The following is a 21,679-nucleotide window of genomic DNA, read 5'->3' on the forward strand; positions in this document are numbered from 1 at the left end:
GAATTCTTTTTCTGGTGCATGAAAAAGACAGTGTGTTCCAGCATTTAGATGATTTCATTTAATGAAACTCAAATAAAGACTTTCTTTGTGCATGTTTAAGCAAAGGTCTTAACCAAATGGCCCAGTTTCTCAGTACAGCAGCTTAGCTGTAAAACGGTATCTGGAGTCACTGGTGTTTTGAAACAGACATACTGTTTTCTCATTTACACCAAAAAAGAAAACATTTTAGCATTCTAGACCACAAAACAAAACAAAACAAAACAAAAAAATTAAAAGATAATCTTGAGGTTCTTCTGATAAAACATGTGTCTGTTCAGTCATGTCCAATAACCATGGCTGGAGAGGTACAGAATACGTAAAAGAAAAACCAAATAAAAAAAGAAAAACATTGTGCACGTTCACCAGTACATTGTATAACAGTTTAGTTATTGATGAATTATTTTGTATAACTAACGATGTACATACTCATATAAATAAATAAACTAAAGGACGAAATGTTCTGATCCTCAGTAATCGCCCCATGATCCCTGCAGAGACTGCACATGAGGCAGTAGAGGAGAGGACAACAAGCACACTTTGCCTAACACACTTTGCCTAACACACTTTGCCACTGCGTTCAGTGTCACTCACATTAAGTTTGGTTGTTGCCACATACTACCTGCATCCATAATCAATGTCAGATTCGTTCCTTCATGACTATACGTATTTCCCATGTACTTGCAGAGGACTTATGGGAATTGTAGTCTTAGGTGCTAGCTAAAGTAAAAGCAATGGAATGCTTACATTGAAAAACATGTCTCGTAAGAATACACTCACTCTCTCACTCACTCATTATCTAAGCCGCTTATCCTGATTAGGGTCGCGGGGGGTGCTGGAGCCTATCCCAGCGCACACAGGGCGAAAGGCGGCGAAACACCCTGGACAGGTCGCCAGTCCATCACAGGGCATCGTAAGAATACAGATTCATATAATTATATGACTTGCTGATAGTAAAAGTTTCAGTGCTTTTTATTTATTGATTCATTAATTTTTTTAAATAAGATCAAACTCTGAATTTGGGTAAAATAATGTTTTACTGAAAACTGCACACATTATTAACAAAAAAAAAAAACAAAAAACCCTGTGGCAACAGCTGAAAACCACAACCACTAAGATGTCATCTTGTTCCCATGAAATCTAAAGGACTCTGGCCAAACTCTAAACACAGAACATCTCATAGACAATGCAATAAAATGCTATGAATTCCCTTCAAGGGTTTATTCTTTTCTTTTCTTTTTCTTTTTCTTTCTTTCTTTTTATTTTTTTTTGCTCAACCCAATTTAGTGACACCAGCGAGGATTAAAGTAATTGAAAACTGAGAAGTTATTAGGTGCATCCACACATAGTCAGTGCCCCAGAGTGACAGTAGCTGTATGCTTTGATCACAGCATGTTTTATGGTTGGCTAAGTAAAGTCTTTATAAGAAAAACATGTTCATAAGTTGGCCTGGGTAATTCATACCGATAAAATTTAACACAGGAAAATACAGTTAACTAATGTATTTTCTGACTTTTTTCCAAGATGTTCATAGTGTGCAAACAAACCAAATCTCCAATACCAAAAAAAAAAAAAATGTGACGTGATCAAATGTACGTTTTGAAACCAATATTCAATTTGAGATATCATAAGTTAGGCTATATGCTCAATTTGCTAACTATGCTAAATTTGTTAAATTTAACACCATTGCTACATCAGTTAAAACAGTGGAATACATTATGAACACATACTCTGAAATTCTGCCTTTTCTTATTAAATAAATAAATAAATAAATAAATAAATAAATAATAAAAATAGCTGGCTTCCGGTTCACATAATAAGCATGATTTTTCACTCTCTGTATTATGGAAATATGAAAAATATGTAAACACACGTGTACTCAACACAAATAAGTAATAGAAAACCCTGCAAACTATGGGTTAAATGTAACCAATAGCAAAGTCATGAACATCCACACCACTCCCTGGGCATGTCACTGCAGAGAACATGCACTTGGCACGGAGGATCCACAGCAGATAGAGAGTATGCAGGTTTTGCATGGTCATACTGAGCGTACCTCTACAACACAGAAGCAATACTTCATTTGGCATCAACACATGACCAGAAATGGTGCTATTCCTTCTCTGCACATCACGCCCATATGTGTATTCTTATACCTGAATGAGTTTCGAAATGAGATCTGACATCATGACAAACAGCAAAATCTGAGCCAATTGGAAAGCTTTCAGCTTTGTCCTAAACAGATTCACAGGAACAGCACAATATTAGCCAACCATGAGATACAGGTAATGCACTCCACGGACAAATCCACATGATCTCATCGTGAATGGAACCAGCTGTGTAAACATGTAAAATGTGCAAAGCGGATAAATGGGACTTGATACGGTATTCCTCCTGCCAAATTCTGTGTTCTAACCTGGGGCATGTGAGGAGCATGTTTTGTCCCCCTGAGTTCCAAACTTTCTAAGGTTCCCCCAGATCCCAGGTCAGATTCACCTGCCTCTCACTGCTGTGACAACATGCCATGACACTTAACTGTGTTCATTTAAAAAAAAAAAAAAAAGATTGATCTGCTTGATAATGGCAGCGGATGAAACAGGATTATGTTTCCACAGACTACAAATACACGTGCCCAACTAGAAACACACATGCCAAATTTTCGCATCCTTCCAACCTTAACTGCTAACTGACACGTTGTGTTTTCCATCAGCTATATAACTTCCGCCCATGCTGCTTTTTAGCCAAGATTTGTTTTAAGATTTTACAAATACTGCCAAAGCAACCAGTTCGACATCTGGAAGTCATCCCCCAACTCTGTGTTTGCTGACTGCCGTAATTTACTTTATAAGTAGTTCCCATGGAACACTCTCATGTGCGTGATCAACATTAAGAATCATCCAAATTGTCCTTTGCCATTAAGACATTCAACTCTTCCTCTGCAGCCTGTCATGGCGGCTACAGACTGAACATGTTCTAAACTTCAGGTTAAGATGAAGCTCGATGGGCCAGTGTTCGTTTTTCATGGGGAGTAAAGAGGCATGTAATCAAGTCATAGCACAAGAATGCAACACGTGTTTTCCATCAGGGTTGTTCTGAAGACCTGGTTGAGTTCACATATTTGGATGCTCAGTATCACGGGTAAACCAGCCTATTTGTCACCGTGTAATTCGTATGGCACATATGACTGGAATGAGATAGCAACAGACAATAATTCTGTTAATCACTTCAGTGATACGAAGTGCAGTAAAAGACTGTGGGGTTTATTGGGTTTTAACTGTAAAGAGCTGACTTGCTTCATTGTCCAGACTGTCGTTTGAGCTGCTTGGTTAAAAGAAGAGTTGAAATGAGCAAAATTATGGTGCCTTGTCACACTTTGATGTAATAACTGGTAACCACAGGAGTGTTTAACTACCACTGAGAAATGTGATTCAAGCGAGGCATGTGCTATGGAGTCGTTTTATTCCTCCTTAACGCTGCGTGACAATCTCTTTTGTGGAAACTTTTTATATGTTGTCCAATTGCTTCTCTTGTTTGGCTTTTTCACACATAAGGGCCAGAGGTCATTTTATGAGTTTCATACACCATTTATCTGCGTAACTTATTACAACACATGCGTTTGCTGTTTAAGACACATGAGTGGCTTAGTTGGGTGTATGGTGAACAAGGGGACAAAACAAGAGAGAAAAATAGGATTCCCTGTGTCGCTCTGAGGACTCTGAGTGCTCCTTGCCAGGCTTTCTGGAGTGTGTGCACACGATGTTAATCCAAAGGCTGCGGATACTGCAGATTCAAATATGTGCCTAAACATGTCCCTAGTTCTCAAACAAGGATTTTTATCCTCGCAATACTGCTTTAAAAATGCTGTCAATGTCTCTGAAATAAACCCAATGCCCACAACCACATTTTTTTTTTACAGTGTAATTGTCTCCTCTTCAAAACACATAAATATTACTCTTGTGGTCCAACCCCTCTGAAACAAACAGCTGCTTGCAATTATTCACTTATATTGACGTGCAACCATACCGAAGTTTCACTGGTCATTTTCCAAATAAAATCTGAATTAGGAACATTAGCTTATTCTGTAAACCGCATGAATCGTGAAAGTTCTACAGAGAGACATTTTCCACTCTTTGCTCAGATTTTTGCAGACAAGGGTTCAAACAGAACATTCATGAAATCTCAAACTCTCGCATGCACTCATGTTTGACAATAAGGTGTACTGATCACTCCTCAGACGGTCGTCAGTGTGTGGACAAAACTGACAAAATTGTGATTATTCCATTTATGTGAAACTTGTATCCTTTCTTTTAAATGGGTCTGAGTGATTTACTCCTCCACAAAAAAGCATTCATCAAAAGAGAAGATAAAACAGATAGACGGTTAGCATTGGACTCTTACACAGCACTGACATAAGGCTTAAGGAAGGAATTCTTTTTACACAGCCTTGTCCATCAGAGACAAAAGCTGCAGGCATTGTGTACAGGCAATATGGATATTAAATACATATTAAAATGTAATTTTTGAATTCAGTATTGATCAAAAGATCATGAAATCATGGCACATGATACATGCAAGACATGTTTGAATCCATTTTGTATGTAACTGCAGTTTTGCTGTTCTCTGTTCAAATAACGTACAAATCCAGCGATCCCATCCCTACCAGAGAACAACGGAGAGAGAAAGAAAAAATCCATGTGGGCTAAACCCTAATGGAAAGGACTTTGAATTTAGACAAGGACAAGTCTCAGGTGTCCTGGTTCCAGAGTGTTCCAGTCTTGTTCTTGTACTTGAATTACAACATAATGTTAGAATTAAGCATAACTGTCCCTCTAAGTAAAACACATAGGGCTCTTACATTTGACAACTACCACAAGGTGGCGTATTTTGTGAGTGAGTGGGTGAACCACACATGACTCCTGCCTCTACAAATAGCTTTGCACCCAAAACGTTCAGAGTTGCATCTTCATTCACATCTAATTACAGTCTCAGAGTTAATATCAAAAGAGATGTGATTTAAGGACCCTCACATGAGCAAACTGTCCCCTTGCCAACCCCCCCCACATCCACAGCCCTACACCCTCCCAAGAGAAGTTTCCATTAAGATTAGTTGGTGAAAGTGACATCATCCAGCAGAAATGAACTGAAGAAAGTGTAAGACAACATAAGTAAAGAACAGTTATGCTCAGGTGCGTCAGGACTAGGTTTTCCTCCTTGCATGTTCTTTGGCACAGTCTTGTAACTCATTCATAATGTTTCCACATCTGTCTTACATTAAGATGCAAGCTGTGCTCCATCAGATATGCATGAGTCCTGGTGTTGAAATGTACACTTGTGAGGGAAGCGTTCTGGGGAAAATGTATGGGGGAAATCTCAATGAACCTTAGAGTGAGACAAGAGAATTGAGGCACGAAACAGGCACACCAACACCCCTCATGTTCTCCAGCGCATCTCTCTTCAACAAGGTGACATCACCTGCATTCACAGGCAAATGAACACACCGCAGAGAACAATTAGTCTTTAATGAGCTAAACTGCTATTTCCACATCAGCTTTGTTCTCTTCACACAAGTCTCACCATGTTACAACCATCAAAGCTTTAAGTAACTGCAATCCAAAATCACAGACCATACTGTATAATATAACTGCCTAAAAGATGCAAAACTTGTGATTAAACAGCAGAACACAGGCAACTGTGTCAAGTCCCTATTAGTTATGACATCAAAGATCCTATATGTTTTTTGGGGGTTTTTTTTAAATCAATAAAATAACACTATCTGCACAAAGACCACAAAATTTCCTCATGCAGTGTTCTAGTATTCAGAAGTACACCCCATGTTCAAATGTAGTAATCAATTCATCCTGAACCGCAAAGGTCACACTGTTGTTTCTGACACAATCATGTTACATGTTCACGGGGATGTTTTCCACAGACAAGAGCTGACATGCAACCAGTTCTGTCACAACACCGCTGAAACTCGAACAGTACCCTATATTAGTTAACTCATTGGTTTAATTAACAGCTCAAACAAACAAGAGAGAATAAACTTACCAATTTCTTCCTGGCATTTCACAAGTAGAACATGTGCCAGTAAGACAGCCAGAAATAAGAAAATCCTATTATGCACAAAGTTCTTCATGTCTATATCCAAGACATGAGCACTCCTTGTGTGCACAGAGTGGTAGAGAGAGAGAGAGGAGGAGGACAGGACAGGAGCGTCCGGGTTATCGCTACACCATGAAAACAAACTGTGCTTTCCCTGCTAACAGCAGCAATCAGACCCAGCCCCAACTCTGCAGCCTCTTCTTCTGTAGTTACAGCTTTAAATAAGAAGAATGCTGGCCACCCTAATCTTCCTCCCCCTTTTGTCAGCGCTCTCTCATAACCGTCCACTCACAGACATTTGTGGATATGTGGAACTACACCCTTGTTCGCATGTTTGCACTCTTTGATGAAACTCTTTTTTGTGTTATTTTGCTATTTAGTGAAGAATCAGGCAAATTATCTTAATGTTGAAACACATACTCGCACAGAACTAAAAGCTTTGTTTGTTGTTTTTTGTTTTCTGAGCTGGTTGCTAAGAAGGACCATAAACTGGTTTTATTACAGTCCTAACAGCACAGGTCTGAGCTGTTACTAAAAGACACATTTAATGGGTTGATATGAGTGGAGTTCTTGCCCCAATTTGTCTCCATTTGCAGATGACAGCTTCGAAATCAGAATAATGTTAAAGAGTTGAGATCTGGTCAAAACCTCATTTGAAGGTAAATGTCAGCGATAAGTTTCAATTTGTTTTTGTATTCAGTGTTTAGTTGATGTAGATGTGCAGGCTGATGAACACTGTATTCTTACAAAAAAAAAAAAAAAGTTAGCTTTCATCCAAGATTTTTTCCCCCATATTTCAAACGGTTAGAACACAGTTTGAGCATTTTTGTGTCAATGTAAGACCTCTTGAAGACATTAACATTTACGAGGCACACATAAATCAAACACGTAGTTTGGCTTGACATTTGCAGTACACTGGTATCTTAGGTTTTGTCCCATTTTACACTAGTAAAAAGTGTAAGGAATGTGAACTTTACACTGTAATGCTTGATGATTCAAAGCACAGTTAAAGCTGATGTGAAAACAGAAAAAGAGCATAGCAGTCTTGTTAAGGCAAAGCCAGTTTACAGTGACTGAAGAGTGAAATGGCTATTGTTACCACAGACATTTTGTCCTAATGCTACATATCAGCACTCGCCACGTTGTTTTTGACAGGAGCACAACGGCCGAATGAGAATGTTCTGGTGGCTGTCTGCTGGAGCGCTTCACGGTTTTGTTTCCATCGTACCCCCATGGATTAGTCTCCCCAATGAAATAGTTTTGTCACGGAACCTCATCAGAAATTCTGAAAGGAACATTTAATGGAAACAAAAAAGGTCTGCATTGTTCACTTGAGACAAATACTACAAAAGTACATTCATCTAGAATGTTAATGATGTAAATGAAGACAAGACAATGCATGTATCACCTGCACTTACCTACGACTGAAACAGAGAACAGTCGTTCAGTCGGCTTTTGAATCATCAGCTCTGTATGAATCCAGGGCGATTCTTGCGGGACTGAACTCAGAAGTCATAATTTTACCACTAGAAGTATGAGAAGCAGTACTTTATTTGTCACACCCTACATATTGTTTCCTTGTATCGCTAACAGTTTTACCACCTGAGCGGAGTTGTCAGTGCATTGACAATCAGTGTGCAGTGCATGCTTTTAGGAACATGAAAATAAACAGTTTAGCACTGTGTTAGTCAACCTGAAATAGTATCACAGACATGGGTGGGCAGCACTGATCATTGTTTCCTTCTTGTCCACTCATTCACATATTGGAGGGACAAAATGTTTTATCAATTCTTCTGCATTTCATTTATGACTGGTTTAACACACTAATCTGCTGGACTGCTGGGAGGGATTGTGCTCCACTCTCACTTCACTAAAATGAAGAGGTCAAGACACTGACTACTGCACTGTTGCCTTTTCATAAATTAGTTTAGTTTTGCAACAATTGACACTTTTTGTTGGAAAACAATTCACAGCCAATTTAGATTTTTACCTGTTAGGACAAGGGGGGAGGTCCACAGCTACGCTAATTAAAAGTTTCTAGACAGTGAACCATTTGGAGCCAACCTGAACACGCAAACTTATATGTGCATCCTGTGTTATTCATGGGGAAAAAACCAACATGTTGATTGCTAACTGTGACTAGCTTGTAGCATTACATATATGTGATATCCTGAATTAGGCTGGCCAGGTCCTGTCCAGGAAACCTGAATTCCTGCTCTTGTTTGGCCTCCCCTCATAATTAGAGGCTGATTTTTACTAGGGAAACAGGTGTGTATGCTTTTTAGCAATTCAGAGACCACAGTGACTGGACTTTGTGGAAGCTAGGAGGACTGAATTTTGTGAGCTATTATCTAGAAGGTGTAGTGCCACAAAAGGTGCTCCCCAGAATGTCATCAGAGATTCACTGTGAAAGAATGATGGGTAAATGATGCTATGTCAGAAGCACTGGTGCAACTGTGACTGTTTTAGATGCTTGTTTGTTGATTGCATGCTTCAGTGTGAGATTAATTAATGTATTAAGTTGTAGGTTGTGTAACAAAAATTTTCGCCACCAAATAAGATTGCACCATACACAAGGACCAAACGTCCTGTAAATGCTTTGAAGTTAGGTCATTTTTCTTGAACAGGAACATAAAATTAAAAAGCCTGTTCTGGAATAATCTACCAAGAATGATGTGATAATTGATAACGGCTGTAATCACATTTCAATAATTAACAGCTCGTTTAAATAACATGTTTACAAATGGAATGTTTACTCTGACCAAAGGAAAGTTCCAGTGAAGAGAGTCCACATAAGATGAAACTGGAATTCAATCCACAAGAACATGTGTGTGACGAGGCTGATCAGCAACTTTCTAAATTGCAGAAATGAAAACTTCGTGTCACTCTAAAATTGTTTTCAGACAAAACTACATGGCAGGAGAAGAAATGATAATATTAACTTTTGCCTCTTGCCAGTTTTTTGTCAATATTCTTTGGAGTATCTATCCTATTTGCTCAAAAGTCAAAGAAATTACATCTCTAATATATTGCCGGTCAAGGTTTGTAAATCATTTTAAGCATGTAAATCAATCTATTTGCATTGCATCTACCCACTTTCTCACATATTATGTGAACATATTACATATTACACCAGTTCTCAGGTCTCTGCACTGGTTACCAGAGCCTCGAAGAATTGACCTCAAAGTACTGTTACTTGTCTATAAAGCACTTAATGGTTTAGGGCCAAAGTATATCTCTGACTTGCTTCAACACTATGAATCCGCCAGATCTCTTAGATCATCAGGGACTAGACTAGTGCTAACTGTTCCTAGGATTAAAACAAAACAAGGTGAAGTCACGTAGCTGGAACGAACCAGAAGATCTTAGATACACCCCAACTCTGGCCACTCTTAAAAACAGGCTAAAGGCTTTTATGTTCACCTCCTCTTTTAATTGCTGCAAATTACTCCCTCTATGGATTTTACTGTTTTTATTTTTCTTATGCATTTAATTGCTATAAAGTGCTGTCCTTTTATTTATTTCATTGTTTTTATTTCTTCTTTTGTATTTTATACTGTTTACTTTTTATTTTTCCATACTCTGTTCTTTTTTACTTATTTTCACGCAAAGCACTTTGAATTACCTTTGTGTACGAAATATGCTATATAAAGAAAATTACCATTACCATTATAACATAGAACTCACAGAGATTAATGTGTGTATGTGGTAGAACCACCTCCATCGTCAACAGATCATAATTATGCCTGGAAAACACACCTTGATTAACTGGCTATTAGTTTATAATTGTTGACTATAAGTTAACTCAATTTTGTGGTGAGAACCTGTGTTATGTGGACAGCTGCCGGGACAAAGGAGCCATGACAACAGTTGGCCTGACAAAACACAACGTCTATGTTATGTCAAAACACAGTCTAGGCTAAAAACAGCAAGTTGCTTTCAAGTTTTTATTTGCTCTTGGAGACTCTTAATGGGTGGTACAGCTAGATGTGTGAATCCATTTTGGAGGACAACAGAGGTGAAAGAGGTCAAAATTACACTTAAGTGAAACTCAGTTAAGCCAAAACTACATACATAAGAGTCGTGCTAGCTAAAGGAGGCTTCGCTAGCAACTCATGTTTGTACAACTGGAATCATGCACTTGAATCCACAATTATGAACAATTAATGTTCAATTTGCTTGCTGCAAGCATCATTGCACATAGATACATTCTGTCAAGAACTGAAGTTGGGAATGTGTAATTTTAATATTCTCGAATATTTAAGTTTCAGTGTTAAATAAGTCAATGTTTCAACCTTGTTGAAGTCAAGTCCCACCCATTCGCATTGGACAAGAGCTCTTTCAGTATTATTTCAGAATGCACACAACTGTTTAGTGGCTGATTCTTTTTTAGGTCTGGTATAAAATGTAGCCCTCATCTTAGCAATAGAACAAGATGAGTCCACAACAAAATGTGACATCTTCCATTTCAGGGATGTTAAATTAACACAAAAATTAAATCAGATTGGCATATCATTGTCAAACACCCTCATTCATGTAATTTGTAGTGAGATCTGTATGTCTTCCTATAAGCACTTACTATGCTTATTGTTGACTTTTATACTCAAATGCTTCCACCACCTGATATTGTCCATGTAATAAAACAAACAAGCAAATTTCAATGGTCAAACAATTCCAGAGGAAAACTGAAACAGATACACTTTAAGATTATGTACACGTAATTGAATGACTTTATTAATGTTAAATAATGCAAGGGTAAAACTGGTCATTGTTCCCATTGCAAGCTATCCCATGGCACAGGTGCATTTGAATATCACTTTTTAATTGACATTTATATTGTACGCACATACACACACAGACAAACACACACCCACACACACATGCACACACCATTAGTAGCTCCTGCTAGAATGGAAAATTATATAATACATGCTGTGGTACATCAAAAATAAACTAGATAATGTGGTTTGAATGATAAAATAAATAAAGATAAAACCACATTTTGTTTTATGATGACAGATATTTTTTTTTTTCTGAATTTTCATCCAAAACTAGTGACAAGGGACCTGTAGCTTGTATGGAGCAGTACCACATAAGAACTGTATAGAACAGTGACCTTCAAGGTTTAGGTGCAATTCAGATTGATCATCAGGTTGCACTGCAGAACTACTACATTTTAAAAACAAACTACAAACACCAAGTTCTTTCCACCGACACTGAACAAATTTCAAACGGGCATAAAAAATCAGACTTCTCCTGCTGGGAGAAATGTGTGTGTCTGTACACATAAGTGACATTTGAATAGTCTGCATGAATTCTGTTATTTGCCTTCATGATACATTTCTCTTTTTGGAAAACCTAGGATTTTCCTTTGACTGTACAGCTGAGAGAGCAGCTGTGTTTAACTTGTGGTACGTCACAGGACATTTGGAAGGCTAAGTTTATGCTATCAATTTTTTAAACGTTGTTTCAGCTGTTATCATGGAAGTAAGAGAATTTGAAAAATGTAATCTTTCTTCATGTTGTTTCTCTCTGTTATTCAAAAAGGATGAATATTACATTTCAATAATACATATATATATATTTAACGAAAAAACGTGTCAACTTTACTTTGAATAGCAACATGTTGAAATAGATTTTTTTTTTTTTTTTAAATAATTTCGAATGAGACATGGCATATTTTTGGTCTGAATCTGCTTTCTGCGTCTAATTCCAAGCTCATCCAAACCTCAGTGGTAATTGAGAGGAAACAGCTGTGAACCATGTTCTCCTTGCACTCAGAAAATCAGGTGATTTACTCTCCATCTGAGTATATGCAAGCAGTCAATGTGTGTGGGGGGAGGGAGTGGAAAGACAGCTGTGTTCTCGTAGCCCTGCCCATAAATGGCTTGCCCAGAAGTCAGCCCCAACCTCTCTGCAACATGGCTCACAAGGAACAGTCTTATTTTCTCTCAAGGGAGGGAAATTGGAGGCCTTTATAACACTGCTGAGCAGCACTGCCAAGGATTGGGTCATCAGAAGCTGTAGCCAGAGGGAAGGTAAAAGTTGTAGAAGCAGACATTAGATGAATCATACTGCTTTTCCTGCTTGTGCACGCTCTGTCTGACTGTGTCTGGAAGTCATGGCTGCATGTTAAAGACAAATCATTACTAAAATGCTGGATCTTCAGTAATTGCTATCGCACATCTTCGACTATGAAGACAACACTAAAGGACAGAAAAAGAGCAGTGCCTTCTCATTTTAGCTACATTTGTGTAGTGACCAAAAATATGCTGTGTTTCTGTTGCCAAGACTTTAATGAAGAACGTTGGTGAAAAGGTGATCAGCTCCTTTGAAACCTTATTGTCAAACACACAACAAAAGGGGTAGAGAACTATAATTCTGCATAACAGTCTTTATTTTTAGATATTCTCATGATGAAAGTACCAGTAAAAATGGAGCAGAATGAGAGAACAGAGAACAGTGACATATCCCGAAGTTTGAATTTCACCATCTACTGAAACACAAAAAGGACTTATTCCAAGGAATGTCTAATCTGGATGATAGCCAGATATATTCAAGCACTGACTAGTTTCTTTACTTTCCCACAGTAAACAGAAAGAGGCACAGCTAATAGGGACTCACTGTGAGAGATACAGGAGGAGGACAAAATAATGGAAACGCCAAACAACAGCACTATTTTATAACCCACAAGAAATTGGGCTACCCCTTTTCATCGGTATTCATTCTCTTTCAGTATTTTTTTAAAACAAGTTTTGATCTGATTCTAGTGAGATACTTGACCTTTTTTTTTCTTTCTTTCTTTTTTTTTTTTAATAGAATAGCCTCCAGTTGTTTTCAGATATGAGTCTTTTGAAAATCTCCTCTGAACTGTGTGTTCCAGAACTTACTGCAAAGATTAAATGGTATGTAGAACTGCTGATTTGAGGGTGTGGAAGTTTCTTTCTCGTGTTCACAAAGTGACCTTTGGATCCATTTATCAGTGTGTATGGGGGTGCCACCATTCTAGAATATGGAGACATGTGGAAGAAACAGTGTTTTCACAAAACGCTGTGCCTTGTCTGGTTTTGTTGTATTACTTACCCAATATGATACCAGGCAAAGTTATAATCTGATCCAGTGGTACTATGACATGGTTGACCATACTGTAGCAGATCCACCATATTTATTGGTTGTTTGCAGGCAGTATTAGTCAACGGCTGCCTTTGGCTTCCTCCAATCAAATACCCAGATGTAGGGAAAAGAGTAAAAGATGACTCATAACACCACTTCCTCTCAAGTCCCTGGGAACAGAGGATTACAGATGCATGGCTTTGCAATTGTGATCCAATTTGAAAGCAGTTACAATGCGAGATAGTATCTATACAATTCACAGTAATCAGCTAGTAATGTAAATTGCAAAATACACTGCCGAGCCAAAAAAAAAAAAGTCGCCGTTTGGATTTGGAGTCTCTGGAGGCAGTGTTATGATCTGGGGTTGGAGTCTCTGGAGGCGGTGTTGTGATCTGGGGTTGCTTCAGTCAGTCAGGTCTATGCTCAGCAACGTTATGTGACAATACAGTGAAGTCAACTGAGGACCTGAATGTACTGAATGACCAGGTTATCCCATCAATGGATTTTTTCTTCCCCGATGGCATGGGCATATTACAGAACGACAATGCCAAGACTAATCGCGCTCAAATTGTGAAAGAGTGGTTCAGGGAGGAATCATTTTCACACATGAATTGGCCGCCACAGAGTCCTGACCTTAACCCCAGTGAAAGTCTTTGGGATGTGCTGGGGAAGACTTCACGGAGTGGTTTGACTCTCCCATCATCAACAAGATCTCGGCCAAGAATAAATGCAACTCTGGATGGAAATAAATTTTGTGACGTTGCATAAGGTTGTTGAAACAATTCCACGGTGAATGCGTGCCGTAATCAAAGCTAAAGGCGGTCCAACGAAATATTAGAGTGTGTGACTTTTTTCTTGGCCAGGCAGTGTATATTGAAACATACTGTATATAGCTTTACATAGCTTTCTCTCTTTTTGGTCATATCATAAAGTACAGGACTGTTTAGCTAGATCTGGCATGCCAGTTTGCTGTTGTTTATGCACATTGAATTTCTTTACATTGAAGGTAAAGAAATCAGATGAAAGTGAGAATGTTTCTTTCAAAGATATATTTTACACTTAGCAATGACTAAACCACAGAAAAACAAAACAATACAAAACAAACAAACAAACAAAAAATATTCAGAGGTATCACTCTTTTTCACTCACATTGCGTAACACAAAATTTGTAAATGGAATCTAGTGTGGCTAGCTCTAGTCTTATAACATGGGACAATATCACAAAAGTGTCACTCATCAAAACTTCTAACCACTTAAAATAATACCTATGGTGGAGGCTGCCCACAAAATCCAGGCAGAACTTCAGCAACTGAAACACTTTTCAAACTCAAAGAGGCCTACAGGGCTGGAACAGTTTTCAGGTGAGAGAACTGCAAGCCACTATAACCTTGTTCAGAAATTTATTTCAAGTTTTTCAAGTTATGGCAGACACAGAAGCAATATTAGCAGCATATTAACCACACCACAGTACAATAATGTAACATTCATAACCTATAAATCATCATAGCTAAAGATTATCATTAGCTTTGTGAGTGGATAGGTCAGGTTAAGGATATCAGTGTCCATATCAGCATACAGCAGAGTATACATACTTTTAGATTTCATTCACAGCTAAAGCAAAGCAACCTGGATTACCTGGTGTACATTATTAAAATGTTTAAGTTCCACAATAGATTGTCTGCAATACTTCATGGAGCAGTATGGTGTCTGCTTTTTGTCTGATGTCTGTTTCCTCTGCCTGTAGATTGGACTGTCAAATGACTCCAGTGTGCAGTCGCGCAGTCGTGTTTCTCAGGCTTGTGTTGTACACCTCTTTGTGTTGTACACCTCTATGTTGTACACCACCACAATGTCCCAACTGAATTTATGATGTGTGTGTATGAATATACCACAATTTTAAAGTTAAAAAATGAAATAAATATAATAATAAAATAATGTTAAATGCTGTACATGTTGCAGCAGAATAACTGTGTTCATGTAAATAATGTTGTAACATTATTAATGTGCTGACTGGGTTGACTGAATTGGTACTAACTCTGATTAATTGGAGTTAGTGTGGTGTGGGCCAGCAGGACGTTGTTTGTGTATAGAGAGGATGTTGGTTGCTCATCTGAAGAAGTATAAGGTTAAAGATGTCTGTGATCTGTGTGACAAGAGGCCACCTAAAGCTTGGTGAATCTACATATTTTCAAAATTCAAATGCTTTAACATACTGAAGTTGGGATAATTTCATATTGCGAAAAATAAAAAGGGCTCCAAACCAGTCACAACCGCTGTTGTTTCTATTAGCTGAGTCTTGAACCAACGTTATAATTCTACTGTTTACAAAGGTCAAAAGACTAGTGACAAATTAGGTATTACACTTGTATCATGCATGGTATACACTTGCATAAAGTGCATGTAATCAGAACTCATTTGTTTATTAGACAAACATATTTCCTTTGTTGTTCTGTACCTACAATATGCTCAGTGGAAGATTACATTTACAGAACAGCAGCATATGACTTCGTCAATGTAAAGTCATGAAATTTACTCATGTTTGAACTGTAATGGGAAAAAAGTAAACAGGGTTCTGTCAAAGTTTAATCACTGAATATAGCACTATAGTAATGCAGTTCTATAGTAATGCAACCCCTTGGGCTGCAGAGAGGGTTTGGGAGTATTTTAGTGTACTTTTGAGTATCCAGCCACAAGGCAAATGATTAAGATGCCAGAAATTGAGTCACATGTCCACTTTAAAGAAGATATTCGTTAAAATGAAAAAACATTTTGAGACTACTTTAGGAGACTGCTGCCGTGCATGTGTTGCCTAAATGTATATTCCCAGAATAGGGGTACCGGCTTGCAGAGCAGATAACATTAAACAGCACTTAGAGATTTTAAGATAATATGTCAATCAAGAAATGGCAGTATACATTTGCAAGACATGCTGGTGGTGCTATTGGATCAGCTTTCATCAAACTGTGTCTTAGAGCCCTTCTGTAGAGGCTCAGGAACTTTTAACATAGCCTAGCTTTAGAGAGAATGGAAATAATTAGTAAGGTCTAGGTCTCCAAGGGAGCAGCTGCCAAATATTGCTATAAACAATTTCTCCAGCCAGAGCTTGCACTCCATTATAGAGTGAATTTCTCCCCTGATACTGCTGTGGTCCCACAACCCAAATCTATTATTTTTTCTTCCAAAGTTTCATTTCAAGCACTTTCTTCTTTTTTGTCTGATGATGACCCATATTCATGTAAAACAATTTGTTTGTCTTCCTTTGTCTTTTGTTGTTGACTTGACGTGATGGCAATTCATTTAAGGATGTGTTGAAACGTGAGTACTGGTTAAAGTTATTTCAACAACTCAGCTGGTCAAGGTTCAGAGATAGTTCACTGACTGTGGTCCTTCTGCTACCTGAGAAGTGAAATCCTTTTCTAAAAATGAAAACATTAGGAGGGAATGGTTTAAGAATGCTTTTCCAAGGTCTCAAAGGTAATGTAAGCTGTACAAAGACTTCCTCCCACTGAATCATTCTTCATGTTGTCCTCTGTTTTAAAGTTTCGTGAGATCACCTCCACAGCAACTATTTTATACGGATGCATGGGAGCCCCCACTGGAGCTGTAAGCCTCTTCTGCTCCTTCAGAGATTCCCCTTCCACTTCAGACGCTGCTCCTCTGCTAAAGTCATTACATTCACGGGGTGCATTTGAGGCCAGTAAAATGAAGAACAAAATAGACAAGAGAATGAGAATGCTCTAAAACCATAGAACTCAAAGGAAACCATGTCCTGTTTACAGCTTTTATATGTCAAGCAATGAAAGTAGTATGCACGTCTGGTTTAGCAGGCCTTACTAATGTTTCAGCAGCATCACTGGTCTTTCAACACTCCAGCTCTCCCTTGCCTTTTAAGAAGCATCGTTTTGATTTTCGCTTGTTTCGCTTTGTTCAGGTACTTCATGCATTGTGATTATTCAGTCCAGAGCGCAGTGTACGGGAATGCTTTCTCCAAAGCAGGGGTTATCCAGTTTACCATTTACCAAAAATTCTTGCCTCTCTTTTTTCATTGCGTTGTTGGTCAAGCGTTCAGGAAAGATATTTCAGGAAAGATCTGCCTCAGCATGTTGATGATGTCCAGGGCAGTGTTTTTGTCGGAGTTTTCTGTCAGCATATACAGTATATGAGACAGTAGTTCTTAGTAACAGTTAGTGAGCTCTGATCGCCATTTCAATCATTATTTTACAAGCAGTCAATTGTTTATTTAAAGTCTTTTTATCTTTGTCCCCTTTGGCCGAAAGGTTACAACCATGAAACCAAAGGAGGGAAACCAAATTTCCAAAGCACTGATCATGATTACTAACATTGCCAATCTGTGGGGCAGTAATATGCACCAATCAGCTGGATACTGTGATTACATTGGAATGCAGAATGTTTATGTAATAAATTGCTTAAAAGAACAGCAATCTAAAGTTTAAAATATAAATCTAAACAATGCTAATAAGTATATGTGTATGTTTGTGTGTGTTTGCGTGTGTGTGTATGTTTTATTTAACACAGTTTAGTTTGAGTTTGTCTTTCATCATTTTACTAAGAATATTTTGATAAAGTTTTGCCCATCAGTTGGTAAGGCTGCCCACCATAATAAAAGACATCTTCATCATCAAGTTCCCCCAGAACATTTCGACAGCATTGCCCTAACAGACCAGCAGCAGAGGCTGGCTGCAGTTGCAGATGAGGACATCAAAAACAAACCTATAATTTGTTATAAGCCAAGGCAAGCCGACTGGATGGGGGCAGGGGAAAGTCCTGTCAGCTTCTCTCATTTATTACCAGATACTCTCAATGAACTCTGGGCAAAATGCAGTTCACTAAATGGTTGCTCATGTGTGTTGAATAGAGTGTGAACAAAATGTTTCCATATAGATATCTTGCTCCATTTACATTTATATTTATTTATATTTATGATCAAATTAATAACTGATTGCATTAATTATTACATAAACTGGGGAGAAATACAGAACAAAGTTTGTACTTATCTTTATTAGAATTTAGTACAGGACATTCAGCTGGAAAAAATAAACTGAATGGATAAATACTTTTAATATTACTATGCCCGCTTCAGGAACCACAAGAAAATTTTGGTTTTACAAGGTCAAAGGAAATGATTTGCACCTACTGGAAAAAGTTGGTAGACACAGGATCACGGCATATGACTCACTCTTGAGCTATCTTGAGGGGAGGATGGTGGTCTCCTCCTCTGTGAGTGCTGGACTGAGACATTTGTTTACTTTCCAGGCAGTGTGGCTGGGAGGTTTTGAGACGAAAGGCTGCAGGAAAGAACATGACTTTCCAGCACTTTGGGGAGAAAAAGGAGGTGAGGTCAGAGGTGAGGCTTCAGCACAGATTGTGTTCCTAGCAAAATCAGAGAGAGTGAAGAAGATGATACTGAGAGAAAGGAGATCTCGTTGTTCTCCCATTGGATTCCTTTGGGTGCAGTTCATTTTCTGTCATTTGCTTTAGAGCTGAACAGTACAGTGACCTGGCTATGGTAGAATACGTCTGTAACAGATTCTAAAACAATAAATAACATATTTTTTATAGGGTAGCATCACTGTGGCAAACACACAGCACTTGGCTAGAACTATTGTAAATGAACAGCTTGTGTACAAGGGCCACAGAAAATGAATAGAGGATAAAGATTATCAATTGTTACAACAAAAATCGAATCCATATGTAATGAACTACAAGTAATAATATTAAATTTCACAGGGGAACAAGTTTTTAAGCTTCTGTCAATTTCAATGTCTTCTTTGAAAATGTGAAGAAAAATCTGTTATTCTTTTCAGTTTACTTTTAAAGAAGGTATGGCCTTGTCCTCTGAACAGATCAGAATAGTTAAGATCACATTCTTCTGTTAATCTGACACTTTAACCTGGAGGCAAATCAGTTTTTTAGGTGAGCATGACAACAATCAGACTCCATGTAATGTGGAGGATTAACTTGTAACATGCAGAGTGACTACATGGAAAGATATAGCATACAACACATTTTTTGGATAGAATCAAAAAATCTTTCAAAATGTTATAACAGAAACTCCTGTACCATAAAAGTATACGTTGCAGTCAAGTAGAAACACCAATTGAATGTCAGTGTACCACATCAGTAGTCTGTAATTTCAGTTTTGAAGTACAGAGTGCAGGGTTTCTTCTTACATGGGCACAATGCAAATTGCAGCAAATTATTTTGCTTCATCATAATGGTCAGACCAAAGTGTACTCCTGTTGATTTGCAGAGAGAGATGCAGAGAGAGAGAGGGAGAGAGAGAGAGAGAGAGAGGGAGAGGGAGAGAGAGAGAGAGAGAGAGAGAGAGAGAGGGGGAGTTACATTGCTTTAAGCAAATCTCTCTCAGTTTGAATCTGCTAGTACGCCATGTGCCATAATAATCACCCACTATAAAGCAAATGAGCATGGTGCTGATGTCATGCTTTTGTAGTGGAAGAACTAAACATGAGGAACTTTTTCCTTCATCAGAGAGATGTGGGCATCTGGAATAAATTACTTTCTTCCAGACACCCTCAGCCCAAATGTACCCCCCCCCCCCATTCCACTTGCTCCACAGGGAGATGATCCCCAGTGGATCCAAAAATGACTAAGCATGGAAGGAAAAAATCGACCATCACGTGGCAATGTGACACTGGGGTTTCCCACCGTCTCTTTTAGGAAAGTGAACACGTGTCAATTCTTGGGATGAGGAGGCAATGCTCAATGTTTAAATTAACATTAAAGCAATTATCAGTAGGTCCACACTAAGGACTAGTGCAAATAGGCTAAACAGAGTCAAATAACTAAGAACAATGCTATTATTAGTCACTTCCAAAATAAATAAATAAACTCACCATTCTTTAATAATGTGGGTATAATATAAGTCATGTTGGATTAGAGCTTATCAGAGTTGTCAAACAGTATTGTTGTCTTGAAATCCCTTGACACCAACACCAATGTTGGTGCAAATGAACCTTGCCGATTTCAGTGTTTCCTTCAACACATTGCCGGCATGTTTCTGCAAAGGCAGTTAATGTATTCAAACATGTCACAGACCTTAGAGTTACATTATTTTCACCAGTTGACTGATGGAGGAGATAGGGAAAAGGTGGCCCCAGGCAGGTTAACTTACAAATAGCTCATGGGTGAGTAATGACAGCAAAGCATTACATTATTTATACAACTCAGTTCAGGCGTTGTTCATACAAGTAAGGCTTTGCTTTGCTCTTTCTGGCTGTAGCATATAGCAAGTCTGTTCTTATGTGCCAGCCGGGCATGCTCTCTACTAATCTCCATTTTCAAGTTGATCTATTCATAGTTTCTTATCATCATCAAAAAGCCTTATGAAACTTGCATTGTATCTCCAGTACTGCTTGGGTTTTTTTGTTTTTTTTTTAGAGAAATGTTCTCATAGGATAAATCATTCTTATACATATGTAGAGCAGCCCCTCCTTTCCTGAAGTCAGGAACATGGTAGCGCTGTCTCCAAATAAAAGCTCCCAAGGCCAGAACTATTTCAAGACTGAAGAGCTCCACAAGTTTTTTGTTACAGCTAGCTCTGACTGTGCTCCTAGCAAAACTCTACATTAGTTCCAAAAACATGAATGTAAGAATTACCATCCATGTTGAACATATGTGATTCATAGTGTTTTAAAGATTAAAAAAAAACATATACATGTGACGATGCATATGTTGAGTATTACATGTGTTATTTGAGAAGAGCACTGCAGTGCTATGTCGGTGTCTCTGGTTAGTTTTTCCTCTCCAAACAAGAGTTTTCCTTGACTTTATCACTGGAGACTGACTTCCTGCCTGTTCACAGATACAATGAGAAATGCAGATGTAGTGGAGTAATTTGTGTGTAGGGGGTTAGGGCTGAAGAACTGGGGCCATGAGGCATGAAGGGGAGAGACTGAAGGCCGTGATGAATGGATCAGTATGACCTCAGAGCTGAGAGCTGTTCACCACATTGGGTTCAAGATGCTGGACTAATTAAATCGTTTCCTGGAAGAAATTATCCTGTGCTGTTGGTTTCAGCAGAGGCTTTTAAAACAATCAATACTAAATGACATACTTCTATTTGGTTAGATAGTTTGTGTGCGTGTGTATGTGTGTGTGTGTGTGTGCGTATGTGCGTGTGTGTGTTAAACGCTTAATGTAAAACACAACCTCCATCTTGTATGTTAACCCCGGATATTCTACAACTCATCATTTGCTACTATAAAAGGGTCGTATTGTAGCAGAAAAACTTTTTGTGTGTCTTTCTTAGAGGAGCCTCCCATTTACTGACCCACAAATGAAATGAGGCAAATGTGAATTTCATTTCTCAAGAATTAGCATAGCGTAGCTACACTGAAGTCAGCTGGAAATTTTACTGGTATTACACACAGAGGCCTGACAGAGTTGC

The 21,679-nt window shown here is 38.3% G+C and overlaps 1 protein-coding gene across 1 annotated transcript in view; it reads right to left on the reverse strand.

Annotated features, from left to right (window-relative positions):
- col5a2a (collagen, type V, alpha 2a) overlaps positions 1–6,172 on the reverse strand; it is a 31,296-nt gene extending 25,124 nt beyond the window's left edge. The window contains exon 1 of the mRNA XM_030787239.1: positions 6,085–6,172. Within this exon, the coding sequence (XP_030643099.1) occupies positions 6,085–6,172 (88 nt within the window). The remainder of the gene's footprint in view (positions 1–6,084) is intronic.
- Between the last annotated feature and the right edge of the window lie 15,507 nt (positions 6,173–21,679).

The sequence above is a fragment of the Chanos chanos genome, chromosome 10 (assembly GCF_902362185.1).
Source record: "Chanos chanos chromosome 10, fChaCha1.1, whole genome shotgun sequence".
Lineage (NCBI taxonomy): Eukaryota > Metazoa > Chordata > Actinopteri > Gonorynchiformes > Chanidae > Chanos > Chanos chanos.